The 21,398-nt window shown below is 38.1% G+C and overlaps 1 protein-coding gene across 4 annotated transcripts in view; it reads left to right on the top strand.

The window, feature by feature from the left end:
- Positions 1-21,398, top strand: part of SLC4A4 (solute carrier family 4 member 4) — a 430,044-nt gene that overhangs the window by 92,291 nt on the left and 316,355 nt on the right. For 3 of the 4 annotated variants that reach the window (XM_078003500.1, XM_015138561.3, XM_015138562.3), the window contains exons 1-2: positions 92-552; positions 19,296-19,475. In XM_078003500.1, the coding sequence (XP_077859626.1) occupies positions 375-552; positions 19,296-19,475 (358 nt within the window). In that variant the 5' untranslated portion in view covers positions 92-374. Of the gene's footprint in view, positions 1-91; positions 553-19,295; positions 19,476-21,398 lie in introns of those variants that run through there. The other variant, XM_078003501.1, reaches the window with a different exon arrangement.

Below are 21,398 nucleotides of genomic sequence, written 5' to 3'. Positions count from 1 at the left end.
GCGTGTGGGTGGGTGTGCATGTGTGTGTGTGTGAGGGTATACATTTTATGCAGTGGGTGTTTAAAGAGCTAAGCACTGAAGCTGGATTTCCACAAACGATCATCACGAGCACTCCAGACACACCAAACTTCCTCTCTTGGTATTTTTTTTTTTGCTTTCATCCTTTTTTTAAAAAAATTTAAAACCCTCAAGGAGAGAGCCCCCAACATCCTGCCTACAGGATTGGGATTATTTTCTCTTACCTGTCTATGTGGGTGCCCTCTCAAGGTTAGAACTGAAGCTATGTGGGACCGGCATATTCTCGAGCACCAGATGAGAGGAGCTGCGTGAAGCAGTAGCAGACACCAGAAGAAGAGTGACTCTGCCCTGCTAACATGAACAACAGCTTGCAGGTTAACCTGCCCAGAAGCTGGGCTGCTCCAAGTGGCTCGCTCCAGGAGAAGTCTGAGCATTCTTTTTTTCTTTTTTATTACTATAGGATGGAGGATGAAGCTGTCCTGGACAGAGGGGCTTCCTTCCTCAAGCACGTGTGTGATGAAGAAGAAGTAGAAGGTGAGCTTTACGGGTCTGGGAAAGTGTCTGTTGACATACATATGTCTCTATAGATAATAACATTCATGAATTTCATAGATCTTACATTTTTAAAATGAAACACCAAACCTTTTCTATAGAGTTTCATCAATCTCTACATTTTGCTTCAACACAGAAAGTAATTTTAAGAACTTCATTGGACCATCAGAATCTGATTGAATATGGGTCTTGCCTGGTTTTAAAAAAGTCTTATTTTAAAGTAAGTGCCTATGTTAGCTGTGCCTCTTTATCAAAAATAAACATTTTACCATATAATACTAACCACCTTCCAATGACTAATTCAAGAAAGCTGCTAGGTTTATATAAATCTATTCAGCAGCATCTTTAATATTCTTTCTTGTACCTTGTAGTGTAAAGATATAGATATTACAGAAGGATAATGATACCATTGTTGCAGGAAAAATGGGTTTAAGCTGAAGATGTTAAGAGTGGTAATCATGGATGAGTTTCAGTTAGGAAAAGATGGACAAGCATTTTTTACTTAAAAAAACTTCAAGGATCTCTTTTGTTGATATTTCCTAGTGCCTGTTAAAAACTAAAGAAGAGTTATGTTTTATCTGGTGCTATAATACTTTCAGCAGGCATTCCCTTTTCCTGTCTCCTGACTTATCAGTAAGTGGGAATAATGCTATTTATTTGATGGAAGGCAAAGCTGAATTAATATTTATTAAAATAATTATATGAAGGCATCACAGATATATGTTATTATTAATACTTATAATGAGATTTTTTAAAAATCAGGGTTCTAGGCAGTACTCAAAGTTAAATGAAACTTGCAGGTGAATCATGTGATCAATCCCACCCTTTAAAGTCACCTGAGAGACAATTCATCTGTGTTTTGGAGATTCTGGCCTGACCGGTGCCATGTGGTAAGCATTTAGTGCCAGCCCCAAACTTGAACTAGAGTGTGGTGGGCTTGGGAAAAAGAGAGTCAGTATTGTATGTTCTGGAGTGATTCTTCAAGCAGACTGAACACCAGGTACGGGGCAAGTGATTCTCCTGTGCCACTTGGAACAGTTTGAATAGTGTGGCTATTATGTTGTTTCTCAAGTTTCTTTAGTAAGTTTCTTCTGCCCATGTGGTGTTAGAGGATTGGCGCCTCCACCCCCACCTCAACTTCCCGCATTTATGCTCTTGAGACTGACTAATACGAATTTGATGCCTAAGTTTCTTAGGAAAACGGAAACTACAGTATTTTCTTTCATATTGTTTTATGGGTTCCTTGCATTTTTACAACATGCTGTGGGAAAATGTCAAGCTGGTGAAAGCAAAATAGTAAAACTTTTGTCTTAAGATTCTTGGAACCCATGATGTTAAATCATCATTTTAGTGACTCTGTCACTGTCCCAGTGTCAAAGAGGGGATATAAGTATTAAAGTTTTAGCATATGGATATAAGAAATAATGTAGCCCTGAGCAAATAGCCTGTAGTTTTAAGACAATTGAAGTAGAAAAAGCTTGGGAGTGACATATACTGTGTGCGTGTGTTTTCCTTTGAGAATAATGTTCTCGCTAGGTTCACAAGAGATGTAAATCACTTCTTGAGTTTGTAAGGTCTGTAGGATTGACAGTACTCTACTGCAATAGGATATTGTATACTGTTTCTTAAGGTTTTGACTAAGAAGTGCATTTCCTGAAGTATTTCCCTTGATTTTCAAACACAAAGTTAAGACAACAACATAAATGAGTAGCACACAAATCTGTAGCCAGGTTTCTTTAAGAAGAAACAAAGACAACCGAAGATGGTAGAAACACATCTGTAAAATTCAAGAAATGTGTTGGTTTTGTGATGATTAAACCTCCCGAATGGATTTATGTATTTTCCTGTTCTTATAAGACCTCTATTTTAGTGACTGTCTTTCACGTTGATTGACACCTGAGCTGACTACATTTCTTTCAAGACATGCTCAGAAACTGTTGCCTGTTGTGGAGTCCTGAGCCCCGTAGGAAGATTGCTTGTGGATTATTTTGTGGGTAACTTTCTACAGTGCTTACTGTCTTATAATACTAGCCTTGAAATTATTGTAACTGTTCATTAGAAATGAACAAAATTGTTCATTTTTAATTTGTTGTTCTCCCAATTGACCTTCCCTCTTTTTCACCTTGCTTTATTGGTGGGAGTGGGAGGTCTTAGATTTTATAGTAGCTCTAGGTGATAGTATAAAATAGTTGAAAGGGACAGGGGTTTTATGGCACATCCATGCTTCCAGTGGTTGAGAATGAAGAAACAGATGGCCTATGTCAAAACCTCTAAGAAGTATTCATGTTTTGAGGGAAATTTTTTTTTTCCCAAGAATATTAGTCCATCTCATATTTTTAATTGCATAGAGAAGAGAGTATTTGAAGAAAAGCAAACTGATATCTCTATTCTAAAGTAGCTTCCTGGCACATTTATGGCAGAGGTGAATGCCCCAGTTTTAAGGGTCAGAATTCAAAAGACAAGGAGCTGGGACACTTTACCTTTATATTATTATTTACATTTCCTTTTATGCAAGTAGTTATTTCTCTTGCTTCTAGGATAAACATAGAAGTTTACAATGTTTGTAGACATTCTTGGCAAAGTCAACTTAAAATAAAACTTTGTTTTTTACAGTTATCTGCATAAATAAGATGTATTCCCAATAAGTGATTATTAAAGTAACTAAGGTCTGATGGTTCTTGTTACTTTAAAATATTCATGCTTTAAAAATGCTTAGGGTCCCCTAATTTGGGGTGATTGGATTCAGCTCAGCCTGAAGGCAAGAAGAGCCAGATACTCTCTCTTAGTTCCTTTGAATGCTGTGGTTCTGAGGAGAGAGACTTCAAACCACACCCTCAGTTCACCTTGTTCAACTTTACTCTCAGTGGGTGGCATGACACTTAATCCACATTCTAAAAACTTAATAGAAAACCATCAACTGCAAAACTCACTAAGCATGGAGTGAGTCAGAAGAGGAGTCATCTATTTAAATAATGAATTTATCTATGTGGCTTATATTTAAAGACCTAAACCTCATTGTCACATAATTTTCTTCATGTGTTAATGGCTTAAAGAGATACTCTTTCAAAATGAAACCAAGTGCCAATTTTAATCTTTAAAAGAAATAGAAGCCTTTAAATCTGCTCTTCCACTTGTTACCTTGTACTATGCATGGTTTTGTAAAGTTAACATTTTTTGGAGGAGAGTGGTTACTGTGGATAAACTTATTTTAAAATGTCAGTATTTCAGATATTCATATTTATTTATTTATCACCATGCCCCAGCTCCCACCCAGGCCCTTCCGCGCTTTCACAGAATTGGTCTGTGGATGACAAATTAATGTTACCAGAATGATCCAGAAGTGCTGACCACGAGGAGCAACCACTCGCTTTTCGTTTCAAACACAGATGGGGGAAATTGCTAATTACATAGGGTGAATGAGGGTTGAGATAGGAAGAGTCAGTCCCAGGTAGCTTTTTCCAAGCAGAAGAAAATCCTATGGATATTTTATTCTTAAAAAAGCCAGCCAGGATTTTGGATCTGTATGATATAAACAGATTACTTAATAGTCTCATATTTTGCAATAGGGGAAAAGAGCAAACTCCACCTTATCCTTTGAGATAAGGCTTTGGCTCTGCAAGGCTAGGTAACTCCCAGCAGGCCTTGGCAACTCTGACCTCATGAGGAGGGGCCTCTTCTTAACATCAAGTTCAACCAACAACTCAGAAAATATAAAATGCAGTAACACAGCATTGGCTGAAACGTGTCTCCATTTTTGAGGCTTGGTCAGTACTCTCCTAAAACTATTATGCTATATTGTGCTGGTTTTCCTCTTCCATTCAAAACTTAATGCAGTGAGAAGTGTGCACCTATCTGTCCCAATGGAAGAATAATTCTACAAATTCACATGTCTAGTGAAGGACATTAAGAGGGAGTGTAGTTGAAAATGCATGGAATTTACAGGAGGATCGTTTTCAGAAAAAGTAAAAAAAAATATGTCAGGGTCTGGGACAGGGTAGATATTCACTAATTATTTGTTAAAAGAAAGAATGAATAAATAAATGTATAACATAAACTAAATAAAGTATATGTAGAATCACTTTGTATAATCCTTTTACATATTTTTCAAAAAAATTTGTTAGAAATTTGGTTGTCAAGACTTGACGTTGTGGTCATGCCTATAATCCTTGCACTTTGGGAGGCCAAGGTGGGAGGATCACTTGAGGGCAGGAGTTCAAGAACATCCCGGAAAACATGGTGAAACCCCATGGCGAAACTCCATCTCTACAGAAAAATAATAATAAAAAAAATAGCTGGGTGTGGTGGTGCATGCCTGTTGTCCCAGCTACTCAGGAGGTTGAAGTGGGAGAATCGTTTGAGCCCAGGAGATCAAGGCTACAGTGAACTGTGATTGTGCCACTGCGCTCCAGCTCGGGTGACAGAGTGAGACCCTGCCTCAAAAAAAGAAAAGAGAAAAGAAAAAGAAAAAAGAAGTTTGGTTATCTGTCGCCGGGGCTGGAGCGCAGTGGCCGGATCTCAGCTCACTGCAAGCTCCGCCTCCCGGGTTTACGCCATTCTCCTGCCTCAGCCTCCTGTGTAGCTGGGACTACAGGCGCCCGCCACCTCGCCCGGCTAGTTTTTTGTATTTTTTTAGTAGAGACGGGGTTTCACCGTGTTCGCCAGGATGGTCTCGATCTCCTGACCTCGTGATCCGCCCGTCTCGGCCTCCCAAAGTGCTGGGATTACAGGCTTGAGCCACCGCGCCCGGCCTGGTTATCTTAGTTCTCTTATTCAAATGAAATGATATAGCCTCTCATCTTGTCCTTGGTATCACTCCTGTTTGATTTTGCAAAGATCATTGACATATCATTTATATATTTATACTGATAAGAAAAAGAAGGGCCTAAACACCTCTGCTTTATCAAACTTTTTCATTCTTCTAGTATATTTTTTGAAGAGATAGACTAAAATGATGAAATGGAGGCTTTTGTCTTTTTGGAAGTCAAGACCTCAACATTTTACAGACATGGAATCATGACTTAAGCCTATTTCTTGCTAGAGGATATTATGATGATCTACTCGTGTGTTGGAGAAGGTAGTATTTTTTTCTAAAAAAAGTGGGGCCTGGTAGACATTTTTAAATAATTACAATGGTATAAAACGTAATTGCCGAGAAGGAGTGAATGAAAACCTATCGGATGGGAAGGGAGGGGCCAAGTTGGGACTGGGGCTATTCTGAGCACTGGATATAAGTGTCCGGTTGCATTTTGCTGACCTCTTCTCTGCTGTTCACTCTAATTGCTCAGAAAACAGTGTGTACAGAGGAAACTCTTGGGCAAATACTGCTAAAGGAAAAGCCTTCTTAAAAGAAACAATGTATCCACACATTGGACTGCTTTAAAGAAATGCAGTGAGGTTTTAAAAAGTTGGTACTTGAATAGCAACACAGGTTTCCCAGAAAAGGTTGAGCCCATGCAGACCTTTCCCAACTCCCTGCTCCTTTCTCCTCATGGCCTCAGCTGAACGCTGGCCAGAGGTCCTCAAGTATGCAGCACTTAGCTCTGTAGCTGCCTGACACCTCTTGCTGTGTCAGGGAAGTTAAATATTTATATATAGATTTCTTTCACTTCAAGGAAGGCTGGTGATAGTTCCGTGTTTTTGAAACTAGAATCTGAAACTTCTGAGAATTTTCCAACTGTAGAGAATTCCCTGGTAGTATAGTATGGGCTAAAGCCCTCTTGAAGCCATTTCCTATCCTAGGTGTTGGTGTTCTTTGATGGCAATTAAGCCATAGCAAATTGCACTTGGTACTTTGCCTTTGGCAAGGATCCAGAAATTCTGAACTAGTACATTTACAGCAGTTTTGTCTATAGATTGAGCTTCTTTTTAGAAGCTTTTAAAATCTGGTCATATTAGTGAGACTTGTTGTTCGATATTTATTTTGGGGAGTCTCTATTGTTTATTTTTTTCATGTGTTGTCAAAGCAGAGTGGCTAAGTATCAGTTTGAGAATAAAAATTTAAAACTTGCTCTATCGTCAAATCATTGCATAGGTGAAGGAAGCAACTTGTAGTTTAGATTATAGGTTTTTCTCTTTGTAAAATGGAAACAATGGAGCATGTCATTCACCTTAGAACTCTTAAGAACTTCCAACAGCAATTGCTGCTGTACGTGGCGTTAGGAACAGGCGTGTTTTATACTCCACCACTCTCTGTTGTTTTTCATTCTGATGGATACAGCCTCACCAATAATTTTCTTTGGTTATTATCTTCTTTTCTGAAAATTATAACTGGCATAAATATTGTTTACTTGCTTAATTCATTTCTCCCTACATCTGTCCTTTGCCTTCCTAATCATGCTTACCTACTGCTTCTTATATTGGAAAACTAGAGCCAGAATGATCCAGTGAAATTTCCCAAGGCCTACTCTCTGTTTCTCTTTGGACTCATTCTCATCCTTTAAGCTCTGGGTATGAAATCTAATTTTCACAGTTAGACTGCTCTGATACACATTATCCTTAATTTGTTAAATTGTCTTTTTTCCAAGAAGAGGGATATTACCATAATTGTATACTGCGTAAAATACAAATGCTGGTCCATTGTATAATAAAGCCTGCAACGTTGCTTCATTTGGAAAATGGATTCAAGAATGTAGTGTTTTTCTGCCAGTGAGAAGGATTCAAGAGTCTAGTATGTGTATATGTATTTAAACATGCGTATAGAAATGCATTTCCCCCTGTCTGCCACATAGAGTAGGATAATTCTGCTTCCTACTGGCCATTATGTAATTTAGGTGCCAATTAAATGAGATTATGCAACAGTATAGAAATAATACTATCTAACCTGAACTAAATATTTCCCCCTTTTTTTTTTTCATCACCACAAGATTAGAAATCATTGGGAGAACTGAGAATTGGGCCTGATGAGAGTGAGTAAAATAAGAATATAATAAAGATCAGTTGAGGCTCTCTTGTTGCTGTCATGAGCTTGCTGGTGCGATTTCATTTTGTTTTGTTTTATTTTATTTTACTCTTTTGGCTGATTGCATTTAGGTGACTGAGGTGAGAGCCTGCAATGGCATAGGTTCACGGGAGGTTCCAACACTCATCCTGGAGCTGCTGATTGCCAGGTGGGATGAAAGGTGAAGGTAGTGAGGGTGGTGAGTGACAGCCACTGAATCAGCAGTATAGATGACTTAAATAATTCATTTCTCTGAATAGCTAAAAAGTTTTCAAATCTGGTAAATTGTTTCTACCTTTCCATAGAGTTAGAATTAGAAGGCAGCTATCCAAAGGGCTATATCCAATGTGTGTACCTTTCTTCATACTCTGTTGATTTTTGGAAGAACAGACTCTACTTAGACCTCATGAAATATTATTTTATTGACTATTTTTCATGGTGGAATGCTCAGTAACTTTTACCAGGCCAAACACTTCTGGGAATAAAAAGAGGTTTTAAATTTTAGTAATATTGGCCAGTATATCAGCTTTAGACGAATGGAATTATATTGTTATAGATGGGTTAAATTACTACCAACCCCCCAATTGATTATTAAATTTTCAACAGGAAATTTGATTCCTACTGAAAAATAAAGAAAATGTCTTCAAGGTAGAATGAAAGCTCATGATTGAATCTAATGGATACGTGTGTTTGGCAAATTAAATTAGTATCTGATTATTCAAGTTTTTACTCACGTTTATTCCATCTGTGCTATGGTTCAGAGAACATGGTGGTGGACCAGTAGTCTCAGGACCTTTTTCTGTTTCTGGTCTGCCACTACCTTTCTGGATAATACAAAGCAAATCATTGTCTTGTGGTTATGGCTTCTTCATGCAAAGTGCAGTGAGTAACCTGTCTCCTTAGCCACCTACTAGAAATGCTCTAAGAATTTTTGGATAATACCTGAAAAATACCTTGATGCTTCCAGTAGGCCATTAAGAAGTTACTTAATTTCTGAATCTCAGTTTTTTTGTACAAGGAGATAGAATTTGCACCTCTCATCTCCTAGTTTTTCTAGGAATATAAGTAAAGCAATTTGAAATCCCCCAGGATTAACCCCATAAATTTAAGGTATTATCTCCCTTGCATGTAATCGTTGCATGTAATTTATCTTTATGCACAACACTTTCCCACCAGCGGTTGCTGTGACTGCAGAACACTGTCAGACTAAAGCTAATACTGATATCTGGTAATCAACAGATTAGTTGATTAGTACTTATGTTAACTCTAAATACTAAATTTTACTAACTGATGGACCATGCTTTTTTTTATTTTTTCTTTAAGCCTATCAAAATGGTAAGAACAGTTGCAGGTGTGACCTCTAATACGTTGCTTTTCCAGGTTTATGTGTATCATTGAATGTGGTAACGTTGTAACTAGGACCATGATTATTGTTTAGTCAAATAAACCAGCCATTATTTAAGGACACAAGGTTAGTTGATACGGTAATTTTAGAGATGTATCACATATGTAGGTGAGTTTACATGGAAGGCCAGGGAATATATGTCCTACAGAATAACATTAAATTGAGACCTAAAAGTGGAAAAGGAATTTGCTAGGTGAAGAATCAGGGAAGCATTCCAGGCAGGCATGTGTGAAGGTCCAGAGGTGAGAAAGACTTAGGCCCATTTGAGAAACAGAAATAAGGCTACGGTAGCTGGACCATGTGAACAGGGAGAGAGTAGTCTGAGGTGGATAGGACCCAGATAGTTCAAGGTCTTTTATGTTATGGTAAATGTTATAGTTTTACTGAGTGTGCACTAAGGAAACATTGCAGAAGGGTTTTAAGCAGGGAAGTGATAAGACCAAATTTGTATTTTAGAAAAGATTCCTTTGGCTGCTGGGTGGAGACAGTGTCCCAAGAGGGCAAAGACAGAAGTGTGGGGGCTGTTGTCAGGATTCAACTGAGAGATGATATTGGGTTGGACAGGAGTTGAGACAAAAAAGATGGAGACAAATGTGTTGAATTGATGGGTGGATATATGGATGGGGATGGCTGCTTCTGGATTTCTGCTATGAGCAATTTGGGGAATCATGCACCATTTTGTAAGATGGGGAACACTGGAAGAAGAGTGATGGGGGATGATAGGAGTTTAGCCTTTTGTATATATTGAATTTGAAGCACCTGTGAGATATCCAGGTAGAACTCTGAAGCCGGTAGTTGACTATACAAGCAGGAGCTAAGAAGAAAGGACAGGGATGGAGATATAAATCTGGGAGCCCTAGGCATATAGCTAGCATTTAAAGCCATAGGAATGGATGATATTGCCCAGGATCAAAGAATGGAGTGAGAACAGGAGTGGATTGGACTCTGCAAGTGCCAACATTTGGCGATTAACAAGGTGCAGTCATAGAAGTAGGAGGAAAACCGGGAAGAGAGTGAAGCCTCTGAGGCCGAGAAGAGGGCTTTTTAAATAAGGAGCTAGCGATTGACAGTGCTGAATGCTGCCTTGAAGTCCGGTAAGATGAGGACTAAATAGTAGCTACTGGATTTGGCAAAAAGAAGGTGATTGGTAACTTTTGTTAGCAATGTGGTGACATGTCATGGTTAGTTGGGAATCAAATTGGGGTAGACTGAAGAGTGCTCAAGAGACAGCTATCATTATGAGAAGTTAGGAAGAGACTTTGAGGTGATGCTGGAAAACTTTTAGCCTTTTCCCTCTATGTGCTCCACTTCACTTAACTACTTAAAATATTTGGAATTATTATAGATGTTTTAGAACTAGAAAGGATCTTAGAGAAAATTTAGTTCAATATTCTCAGCTTACAGATGGCTAGAGGAACCATGAAGAAGTTAAATGATTTGCTCGAGGTAACACTGGTAGGAGCTGGAATAACGAGGACAAGGATCCAGGTGTTCTGACTTTCCCAAGGCTGTGCTCATCCCAAAAGAGTGTGCTTGAGGTTGATTCCCTCTGCAGAGGAAGAGGAATTTAGGTAGGGAGATGGATGAGAACTAGGAGAAGCACCTGGAAGAATAGGAAGTGGAAAGAACTGAAAGGAATAAAAGGTGTTGAAAGAGCGTACAGAGAGGTGAGAGGGAAAGAAAACACAAGACTGGCCTCAGCATTTGAATGACCCCTGGTGGTAAGTGGGAAGACAGATGTCCCAGCCAGAACATTGTCATATTTTGGAGCAGCTTATGGAACTAAGGGTTGTGGATTTCAATTTGTCATTCTATGACTCTAAGACAGAAACATTTCCAGAGAATCCTGAGCCCATTTTTCCCTTCTCGATAATTACTAACTTGAAAGGATTAATCGTTATTATTCTTTTGGCTGTGTTTTCCAGACAGTGGAGGATGGGAGGGATGGGTGGAGGACTGGTACCATGATAGTGGAAAAATGAGAAAGGAAGGCTTATACATCCGGGGCACTAGTCCTAGTCTCTATATGTCATTAACTGGCTATTTGGCTTTAGTTAGATCACTGGTAAATGAAGAGGCTGAACCAGTTAAAGTGATTTTTTGGCCACTTTAAAAGTATGATTACGTGCTTCTGTGTCAATGAATGTCGTCCCTCTTTTTCCTGGGTGCATGTGGAAAACCACAGTCATGAAGATTCTGGGATTCTAGGCTAACAGAAGTCTCTCATAGCACTTTTCCTACTTCTGGGTGATTGTTATAGCCCTATGATATTATCTACATCTCATTTACTTACATATGTGTATGTGAGGGAAGGGAATAATGTGAACTGTAATATTTATATTTTATAACAAATATAAATTAATATTTAATATATTAAATATTTATATCAACATTTTATATATATTTAAAAATATGTTCATCTATTAATACAATAAAATATATAACTATATATAATATTTTGCATATGTGATATATAATTATGATAATAAATATATATTAAAATTATATATAATATTTATATATTATATTAAATAGTTGATACCTGATTAACCATGAGTGTATTAACTATATTGCAAATTACCTTTCCATAGCAACCAAGGACTCTTCATCCTGTTGCCCAGCCAGGGCTTAGGCCACTGCAAAAAGAGAAGCCATAATAGAGTCAGAGATGGACAATGTGGTTGGGATGAGAGTATGAGTGTGTGCATTTATGTGTCTCTCTAAGCTGCCTCTCTGGCTGCAATTGCAAATCCAGTTATCGGTGACCATCAAATTAGCTATTGTTTTGTATCTTCCAACACTACTTCCCATTCACTTGTGCAAATGGTGACCAAAGAGAAATGATGGAAACTGTCAGTTCTTTGTGTTTGGCTCACAGGTGGATTTTGTCTGATGGCATGTGTACTGCATGTTACAATGCAGCAGCCCCTGTGGGGTGGTTCTGGGTGTCGGGATAAGTGGAGGGTTCATGTCTTCCCGCTGGGTGGCTCCTGTTCACTCTGAGCACTGTTCTGCCTAGTGCTGGCCTTCCTAGGCTTTTTGGCGCTACTCTGTCTTGTCGGAGCAAGTGAAGGACTTACAGACCTGTTTTCTGTGGATTGACAGTGAGCCGTTAAAAGCTCTGGGGGAAACTTTACCCAAATTGGGGTGGAGATTGCCAAGCCCTTGCTTCTGGACAGAGTTAGGGAAGGCTGAGGTTATGGAAGGTGCTGCCTTTGTTGAAGAGCTCAACTCTGTAGGATGGCTAAAACTGCCCATTAAGGGACAAGTTAAGAATAGGTCTGGGGTTGACTCTTTTGCCCTCCTCTAGGTGAATGTTCTGGAGTACAAAGAGTGTTCACAAGTTAGTTATTATCAGGGCTGGAGGTGGGTGGGAATGAGAAAAAACTGTGCTCTGTTTTTTTCACTTTGAAAAGGGAAGGGAGAAATAGGATCAACATTTATGGAGCACCTTTGTGTACCAGACACAGTGGGAGACTATGTTTAATTCAGATTGTGCCTTAAAAATATATATATATATATCATCTCTCTATAAAGATTCTATAGAGATAGATATATAGATATTTGTATGGGTAAATTTATATCTAGATAGATATAATTATATAGATTTAGATACGTTTTGTATCTATAGATACGGATATAAAAGATTTTGCTAGAGGAAAGTTAACATTATTTTGGAGAATCAACTTTGAAGATTGAAAAACTCGTCAAGAACTGCAGTTTACATAGGGTAACCTGATTTTTAATTCCATTAGTTCCTTAAGGTAGATTCCTGAAGTAACTTTACGAGGAAATACTTGTTTTTCTAGCTAAGATCTTTTCAAATAATTGATGATCACTGAAAATAATAAAGTCGTATTTCTATAAACATATTCACTAATTCAGACTTTATAGAGCCAGTCAGTTTTTGCCTTTATTATTGGCCATTAATAATGGAAACTGCCAAGGAAGCTTAACTTCAGTGTGTTGTCTTAGGCTCCTCACCTTCATCTAAGACTGTAATTAATAGAACTCTTTTGTTAAAAATGAGCTCTTGGAAGACAGATGCATACGTTTGCTGAGCTAAAGGACAGGAGTCTAGCTAACAATCATAAGCTTGCATCTCCTTTGAGACCTTTTATTCTGTAGCTCTTAGTTCTTGCCTAGAGATTATCACTATTATTATCATCATCAAATATTAAATATTAATAGTGCTGTGCTCAGTAAACATCAAGTAACAAGCTAAGATTTCTTATCAGTCTTGCTTGGGGAACCTCAGGTTGCCCTGAGGATTTCTAGGAGGCTTTCAGTATGTAAAATTCCCATGCAGTTCAGTGGGAAGAAAAGTATTTCCCTGTTTTTCCTCACATTTGCCATTTGCTTGCGTGCCTGGTCCTATGTAATTGGTAGCATTAAAATTAAAATAAATTACTCATCAGTATTCAAAATTATCTATACATAAATTACATATGTAATGTGTAATTATCTATTAATAAACACATACATTATTTTTTATGTAAAAAATTGCCCTTATCCAATATATAAAAATAGAAGTCATCCCTTGTTCTGAGTCAGGACCCTCATGCAAACATTTCATAAAGGGCTGGTTTACCCCTTGGTAACTGCAAACTTACACTGTGCTTTTTGAAGAGGGTTTTCTTTTCATGAGCTGGTATTTATACCAGTAAATTAGCAATGTTACTTTGCTTGTATCTTATTAGAGCTGCTTATGGACACTCTTATGGGTTTGAGAATAATAAGCTAACAAATTACTTGTATTTTGGCTGAGCGTGGTGGCTTATGCCTGTAATCCTAGCACTTTGGGAGGCAAAGTGAGTGGATCACTTGAGGTCAGGAGTTCGAAAGCAGTCTAGACAACATGGTGAAACCCTACCTCTACTAAAAATACAAAAAAATTAGTTGCGCGTGATGGCACATGCCTGTAATCCCAGCTACTCAGGAGGCTGAGGCAGGAGAATCACTTGAACCGGGGAGGCAGAGATTGCGGTGAGCCGAGATCGTGCTACTGCACTCCAGCCTGGGCAACAGAGCAAGACTCTGTCTCAAAAAAAAAAAAAATTACTTGTATTTTATTAAAGTGTTTAGGATTATACATACTTGTATATTTATTATTAAATAAAAGTGCCAACCACACAATGTCCACTGTGCTTGGACTTGATACTATGGTTTGGTTTAAGTTTTCTTATGCATATACTTTTAATTGATAATTTTTTTTTTTTTTTGGTCTAACAAAGTCTTTGCAGAATCTTTTTATAATCTGTCACTCATCCAAGGTCTCCGCCTCTCTACATTTTTTCTTTTCTTAATTAAAAAAATAATCTCTTAATTTTGCTCTCCCTACATTCTTCTTGGCAATAGCTTCAACACGTTTTGGGCATCTTGGCAGAAGACCAGGTTATGTTAGATAAACCAGGGAAGGCAATATTTAACTCATATTTTGGGAATATTGCCGATTAGTTCTGAAAGAAGTATATAAAATACTGCATGTTGTGGAATCTTTGCTTTGAACTGGAGAGAACAGAAATTCAGCTGAAAGAGTAAGAGTGTGGCTATAAATCAAATTTGGAACATCCCTCAGTGTTTATTTAGAGCTGTATGTAAGAGGCTGGATATAGGGGATGGGTGGTGGGAGGTAGGGAAAGGTAGACTTCTGGGTAAAGATTTTACCTGTCCTTTGGTGATCCTTTAGATAGAGTACAGTACTGACATATCAGGTTAAAAAATTACATACTACCTTATTCCAAAAAGGTTTAGGGTGAAGGGAAAGTAAGTGTTGAAAAGTTGGAAGAGTGAGGTTAGTATATAAAATGCATGTCATGAAACTCTATATACTCACTACCTGTTTGTCTAAAATGTGTCTATTCTTCTTTTAGCAGCCAATGAGGAAGGAGATATAATAAGTTATTACATTTATGATATAAACATAGTATGTTTTACAGAACACACCATCAAAGTAGTGATGAAGCACTCAACTAGTATTGATACTGAGAACAGAGACATATTTCTCCTGTGGGGTTTTATGAAGAGAACACTTCATAAAAAGTTAACTAATTATAATGTCCTTGACTTCCTCAAACTGTAGTTTTTGCACCTGTACAAGGGGGATAGGAGCAGGATTGCATGAGGTGGTAGATATAAAACACCTTGCAGTGCCTGGCATGCTTGTAAGCATTCACTAAATAGTTGCTATCATCTGTATGTACAGTAAACACAGCAACGTGTTTCCCAGGAAGGAGCTAATAGATCTGTCTTACATATAGAGGCATATGTTGTTAACCATCCACGCAGCTATAGAATTTGTAGTTTGGCTGATTTAAAATCCTTTTCTGGCTTGAAGGTTTTCATACTTCAAAGTGTTAAATCATCCTTGGTAGCAAAATGTGTATTTGTGAAAGCCACCTTAATTTGAATGGCTCCAGAGTTACTAAGTGTAAGTTTTCTATTTGCCAGAAAACATTATAGCAACTATGAGAAGTATGAAGTTAGGTTAGAAATATTTCAGGAATTGGGATAATTTAGCATCATAGTACTTCCTACTTGCAACTGGGGTGGAGCATGTAAGGATGGGAAGAAACAAGAATCACGTAGTGATCATTTCTGACATTCAGAGATACCCAGGAAAGCCATGTTTTCTTTCCAGTAGTACTGGCTGTGGTATGGATTGGGAGATATTCCCAAGATATTTAGAGTTTGTTGGGAACTTGCACCATCTGTCAGAGAAAGGCATGCAGGGTATTTATTTGAACACATGATACTGAAGCCACTGCCAAATCAAGGACTGAATACTCTTCGACTGCACACCTAAATGAACACTGTCAAGTATAGATTCCAGTAGTTTTACTTCATGAAGTTTCAGTAGCAAGAATGTAGCATTTATTTTGATATAGTTTAAAACAATCACTTCTTACTTATACATTATAGCTCTTAAAATTTTTTCCACACTTCCTTTTTACATTATCTTCGGAAGCAGTATTTCCTGAGTTTTCTAGCAGAGAATTTTTTTTTTAGCCTAAAAAGTTCTATATAAGAAGCAGGTAACTATCCCTCTTTCTTTAATGGTCTTACCGTTTTGTAGTCCCTTGCTGGGTTGGAAAGCTGGTCTGTCAAGTTTCTCCTTTTCATATTACACGTAAAACAATACTATACCCTCAACTTTGTGACTTCCCTAAGAGTTTGCAGTCATTTTATGAGTTATAATTTTAAAAATAGTCATCAGTCTTCATGACATATCCCTGAAACAGATAAAGAGATTTTAATGAAAATAAATACTGAGATCCACATAGGATATTCTCATCAATCATAGCGTATTTTCAACAGTAATGCTGCTTCTATTGATCATGATGACAGGTATTCTGTGGGGGCAGTGAGAAAGCTTCCATTGCGGCTCATTTTACTTTTGGTATTTTGGCTACTTGGCACATATCGCTTATGAAGTATTTGATTGTCCCTTTGAGACAGCATGTCTATATTACGTTATCCACCAAAGCAAGGCTATCTTGCTCTCTTCTCATAGGCAAGGAAGCTGAAGTGAGAGAGGTTGAGAAGTAACTGATGAAGCAGCAAGTGCTGTTGCTGAGCCCGTCAAGGTTTGCTTGCCCATGAAACCATGTTCCTTCTCCTCTACCTGAACACAAGACAGAAAAGGAAAATTTAGTTGCCAATCATGTGTGAGAGGGGGAGGAGGATGCTTTGAGGATACTTTAAGTTTTGAATTGCTTAGCTCAGTGGCATGATTTCCTCTGCCAGTTGTTGGAAGGCAATATCTTCCTCATCCAGGGAATATTGTATTTTATTGTGCTAGGATGTCTAAAAAAAGTTCCTTGCCATGTGCGTACCAGAGAATGGTAACTTCGCAGAGGCCATCACTAAGAGTGGTAAAAAATGGTCAAGAGTGGTTGCATTAGACAGGAGTGGGAACAGAGAGTGACTGCAAATGGGTGTGAGGGATCTTTTTGGACTGGTGGAAATGTTCCAAAATTGGATTATGATGATTGTTGCACAACTCTATAAATATACTAAAATCACTGACTGTATCGTTAAAATGAGTGGATTTTATTGTTTATAAATTACACCCCAATAAAGCTGATTTTTAAATGCCTAAAATTTGGCATGTCTTGAGAGGAACCACATTTCTGCTTGGCATCTGGGCACCATAGCACTCCATAGCACAGTGTCAATTCTGAAAGTTCCCACACCTGTGTGGAAGTGCACAGGGAATACCAAGAAGGAGGCGTTGGAGGAAATGGGGATAGACAGAATCTGTTGCTGAGAGGATGCCTATCATGATGATGCGAACAAAATGGCACCACTTACTGCAACTCAAAGTAGGCTCCAAAAAGTCAAGTGCATTTCTCTCCAGGGTTTGGCGGCTCACTTTCTGAACTGGCCTAACTCTTTCATTAGATTGACAACGATGACACTTCCTAGCCAGAAATCTTACCTTAGCATCTTATCCACCATATAGACTGTCAATTAAATGATTTGATCAAATGTACTATGCAGATTTGGCTAAATATAATTTTAAAAATCTTTCTATATAACATCATTATGGCAATGTAGCTTCATTACCATTTTTTGCTTATTTGCCCTATTTAATAAGGTGAATAGAAAATATTTAATGTGACAGGTTAATAAAAATTTTCCAACCTCTTAATTTGTGTGTGTTTTCTTGAAAACAACCAAGCATTTCGTGTTTGATTTATTGAAGCAATTGGTTGGCTTTGCTCACTTACATTGTTGAGAGTTGAGATAAAACTTCAGGACTCCCTCAGTAACTGGAGCACAGGAAACAATTGACACTGTTTCTTAATTCACATTGTTTCTGAGACATTTCCTACTTCCTAGTATAATATAGTTTTCCCATGAGAACCATTTACTTGCAAATGGTTAGACATGATACATTTCTCACTGGCACACATTCTGTGGGGAGAATCTCACTGTGTTTTGTAGTAGCTGAGTTGCTGCGTGTGTGTTGGGAAGGAGGTCCTGCTTTATGTAAAGATGCCTCCAACTTCATTCAAGCATCTGATGTCTTCTTTTGAATACTAACCCATTCACTTAGGTTCTGCGTTGCTTAGCCGGAATATCTTTCCTGAAGGAGCATATAATTCTTTTAAGGCTGCCAATTTAAGGAAACACCTCTGCCAATTATGGTGTTTTTAGATATACCCCGTAGGTTACTGTGGAAAGTAGTTCGTGACAGTTTGTATCATACATACTGTATGTACATGTATTTGGATGTAGATACGTGATACTGGCTGTGGCACTGCAAAGTTGTCATCAAGGAATACTTCCAGAAATGGGAAATAAAACCCATAGATGAGAAAATCTTATCTAATTTGCAGTTCAGAAAAAAAGTGTTCACATTATTTCTGAAATGGTAGTTCCTAAAATACAGAAGTTACACTGTATTTAAAGTGAAAGTAGAAGTTTTCCAATTTTAAAAAATGATGTGGAACTTTGAGTTTCTTTCTTTTTTGTCTTATTAGATTTTGTAAAAATAATACCACTTGTCAGTTTTGCAGCTCCTTCCATCTAGAGAGCTGAAAGCATTTCACAATCTTTTTTCCTCATGCCCTTCTCTTCAAGGCAATTTTTGCTGGGCTCGGTTTATTTTTATCATTGCAACAACCAGTTTTTAGAAACTTTTGGAAACGAAAAAAGAAAAATGAGAATGGCACTGTAGCTGACATTCATTTTAGCTGTTTCCTAGTGTGAACGTTTGAGTATTTCTAAAATCTTTTCTCCAAGTATGTCTTATTTTTCTCAGTTTGTCCCAGTTCTAAGTCTCTATTTTGCTGATTTGGTAAAAAAAAAAAAAAGTTTTAATGTAAAGCCTTACCCCCTGCAAAATGACTTTTTGAACTTTGAGTTAAATCTTTGTTTTTGCAGCGCCAGCAGCTCCTTTTCCAGCAGACACTAACCCTACCCAGTACAATCATAGACTCATGTAAGGTTGAAACTGGAGGGGCCTCTAGGGACTACCCAGTTTAAGTCTCTCCTTCTAGAAATGATGAAGTTGAGGCCCAGAGTGGTTAAGAGATACATGCTTAAGGTCACACAGCTAATTGATGGCAGAGGTATGACCAACATGAAGGATTCCTGATTTCCAGTTTGATATTCCTTGGTTTTCCTAAACAAAAGTAGTCTATCTGGACAGAATTAGAGTAGGCTGTCACAGAGTCCTGGTGTCAACCACTAGCTTGAATTATACTGAAGCTAATTGAAAATTGGGAGGAAATTTTATTTTTCTAGAGTTTGTTAAATATAGGATGGTAATGTTGAATTTATAGACATTTTCTTCTGATCTGTGCATCTTATGCAATTTATCTGCAATACAGAATGTGGTTTGAACTGACTGGTCATTCGTGTACCTTCCTTTAGGCCACCATACTATTTACATCGGAGTCCATGTGCCGAAGAGTTACAGGAGAAGGAGACGTCACAAGAGAAAGGCAGGCCACAAAGAAAAGAAGGAAAAGGAGAGAATCTCTGAGAACTACTCTGACAAATCAGATATTGAAAATGCTGATGAATCCAGCAGCAGCATCCTAAAACCTCTCAGTGAGTACTCTGAGCGTTGGTGCCTCTCTCTGCCTCACTCCCACATCTTTGAGAAGGACACCTTTTTGAATCCTGTGGCTAACGGGGAGGGCCACTGTAATACTGAGATGGTCTGTTCTAAAGGATAATGTCTGTGGAGATGCTTTGCTTGTACCAGCAGGTTGATCTAGAAGGTCATCTGGTAAGATTCTGAGTTGATCAGAAAAGGCCTGACAAAGTTTAGGCATAGCTGTGTATTCTACATTTTTATGTGTAATATTAATAGGGTTGTGTTACAGATGGTATTTATTTAACTATATCAATAAACAGTAACTGGAAGACTGAAAGAATCTTTTGCATTATTTGTGCTTAGAAATAGGTTCTATTGAGACAGTAGGTGAAGATGAGAGTGTATGTCTATATATTTACATATCTTTCCAAATGTCAGCATTACAGGTGACATTTAACCAGGTTGTGAGCCAGGTCAGTGATTTAAATAGGAATTGTGGAAAATCATCCTGTAAGAGAGGTCTGTAGAGTGACACAGTTATTAAGATGTTGGATGTATTAAATGTCATACAATGGATAAAAGTGTTGCTAAGAGCAGAACAGCAGGAGGTCAAAGAACACCCTTGGATTCGAGTGATAGGATAGGCTGTGTGTTTAGGTGTATATTTATGTTGCTTTTTGTTTCTTTAATGTGGAGAATATTTGGCTACATGGACCAAATATTGTGGCTGAACTGAGAATGAATATGTGCAGTAGAAACACATGCCAATTTTGGAAGATTCCCCAACAGGAGTTACACAGTGACAGCTTTTCATGTTGGCAGAGCTCTGTACATTCTTCATGTCTTTGCTACAGTTGCAGAAATATGGACCCTGCAATAAAATGCATTATGGATGGCACAGATAAAGATCGGGTTCAGTCATTGCAGGTGATGACAGGCCAAATTAGAATGAACAGCTCAAGGTGTTGAAAAGTGAATTTACAGAGTTAAATTAAATTGGGTGTGAGGCATAGTGATGTGAATTTTTTATAGTCTCACCGTTGGAACTGAGCAGGTGGCTTAGGAAACTAGACAAGTGCGGTGCTGAGAGGAGCAATACAGGTGGACCATTGAATTAAAGACAAAAGCTCGGAGGAGAGCTTGAGATGGATCACGAAATCGAAATTAAAAGCATTGAAATAAATTTAAGACTTTGAAGGACCAGAAGGCAGGAGACTCAAGTTATGTACTTTTCACTGAAGTCCTGGGGGAAAGTCTGTCTGAAAGGGATCCTTTATATATCGATTAACGTAGTGGAGTCTGTTTTGAGAAAAGTCCTTCAAATGCACATAAACATGGCACAGTTAATAGTCTGGAGGAACAAAAGATAACATTCTCTTCCAAATAAATGACTACCGTTTATCTCGATTTACTCTGTATCTCTCTGTCAAGGCCTGAGCCAGTGTCAGGTGTTCTGTCCATTGTGCATGTGATTGTCTGCTCTCTCTTTCTCGTTCTCTCTCTCTCTCTTTCTCTCCCTCTCTCTGTGTCTTTTATAACTTGTCTTTCATTCTTCAGTTTAAGAACAAGAGTGCATCATCACTATAAATGTTAAAAAGTAAAGAGGTGCTTACCTAGACAAATGGGCCCAGGAATTTTGAGATTAAAATTATTTATCAGCTTTTGAGAAGGGCAAGGGAAACAGTGCCAGCAGCACTCAGATAGGTCATAAGGAATGAACAGATCAGGAAGATGCTAAGACCCCATGTGTATCAACCACAGAATACTGTTGCATTCTGTGGCATTTGGGGCCCAGTTTGAATACAGCATGTAAAATAAACAAGGCAATCCATTCTTTTTCCCCTCAGAGGTGTCTTCCTGGGGGAATACTGCATTATGTTGTATACTGGCTTTCTGAAGGGATCCTATGGAGAGACAGTTGTCAAGGACTAAAT

The sequence above is a fragment of the Macaca mulatta genome, chromosome 5 (assembly GCF_049350105.2).
Source record: "Macaca mulatta isolate MMU2019108-1 chromosome 5, T2T-MMU8v2.0, whole genome shotgun sequence".
Classification (NCBI taxonomy): Eukaryota; Metazoa; Chordata; class Mammalia; order Primates; family Cercopithecidae; genus Macaca; species Macaca mulatta.
Note: the sequence above shows the minus strand (reverse complement) of the source record. Positions and strands in the feature narration are given on the sequence as shown.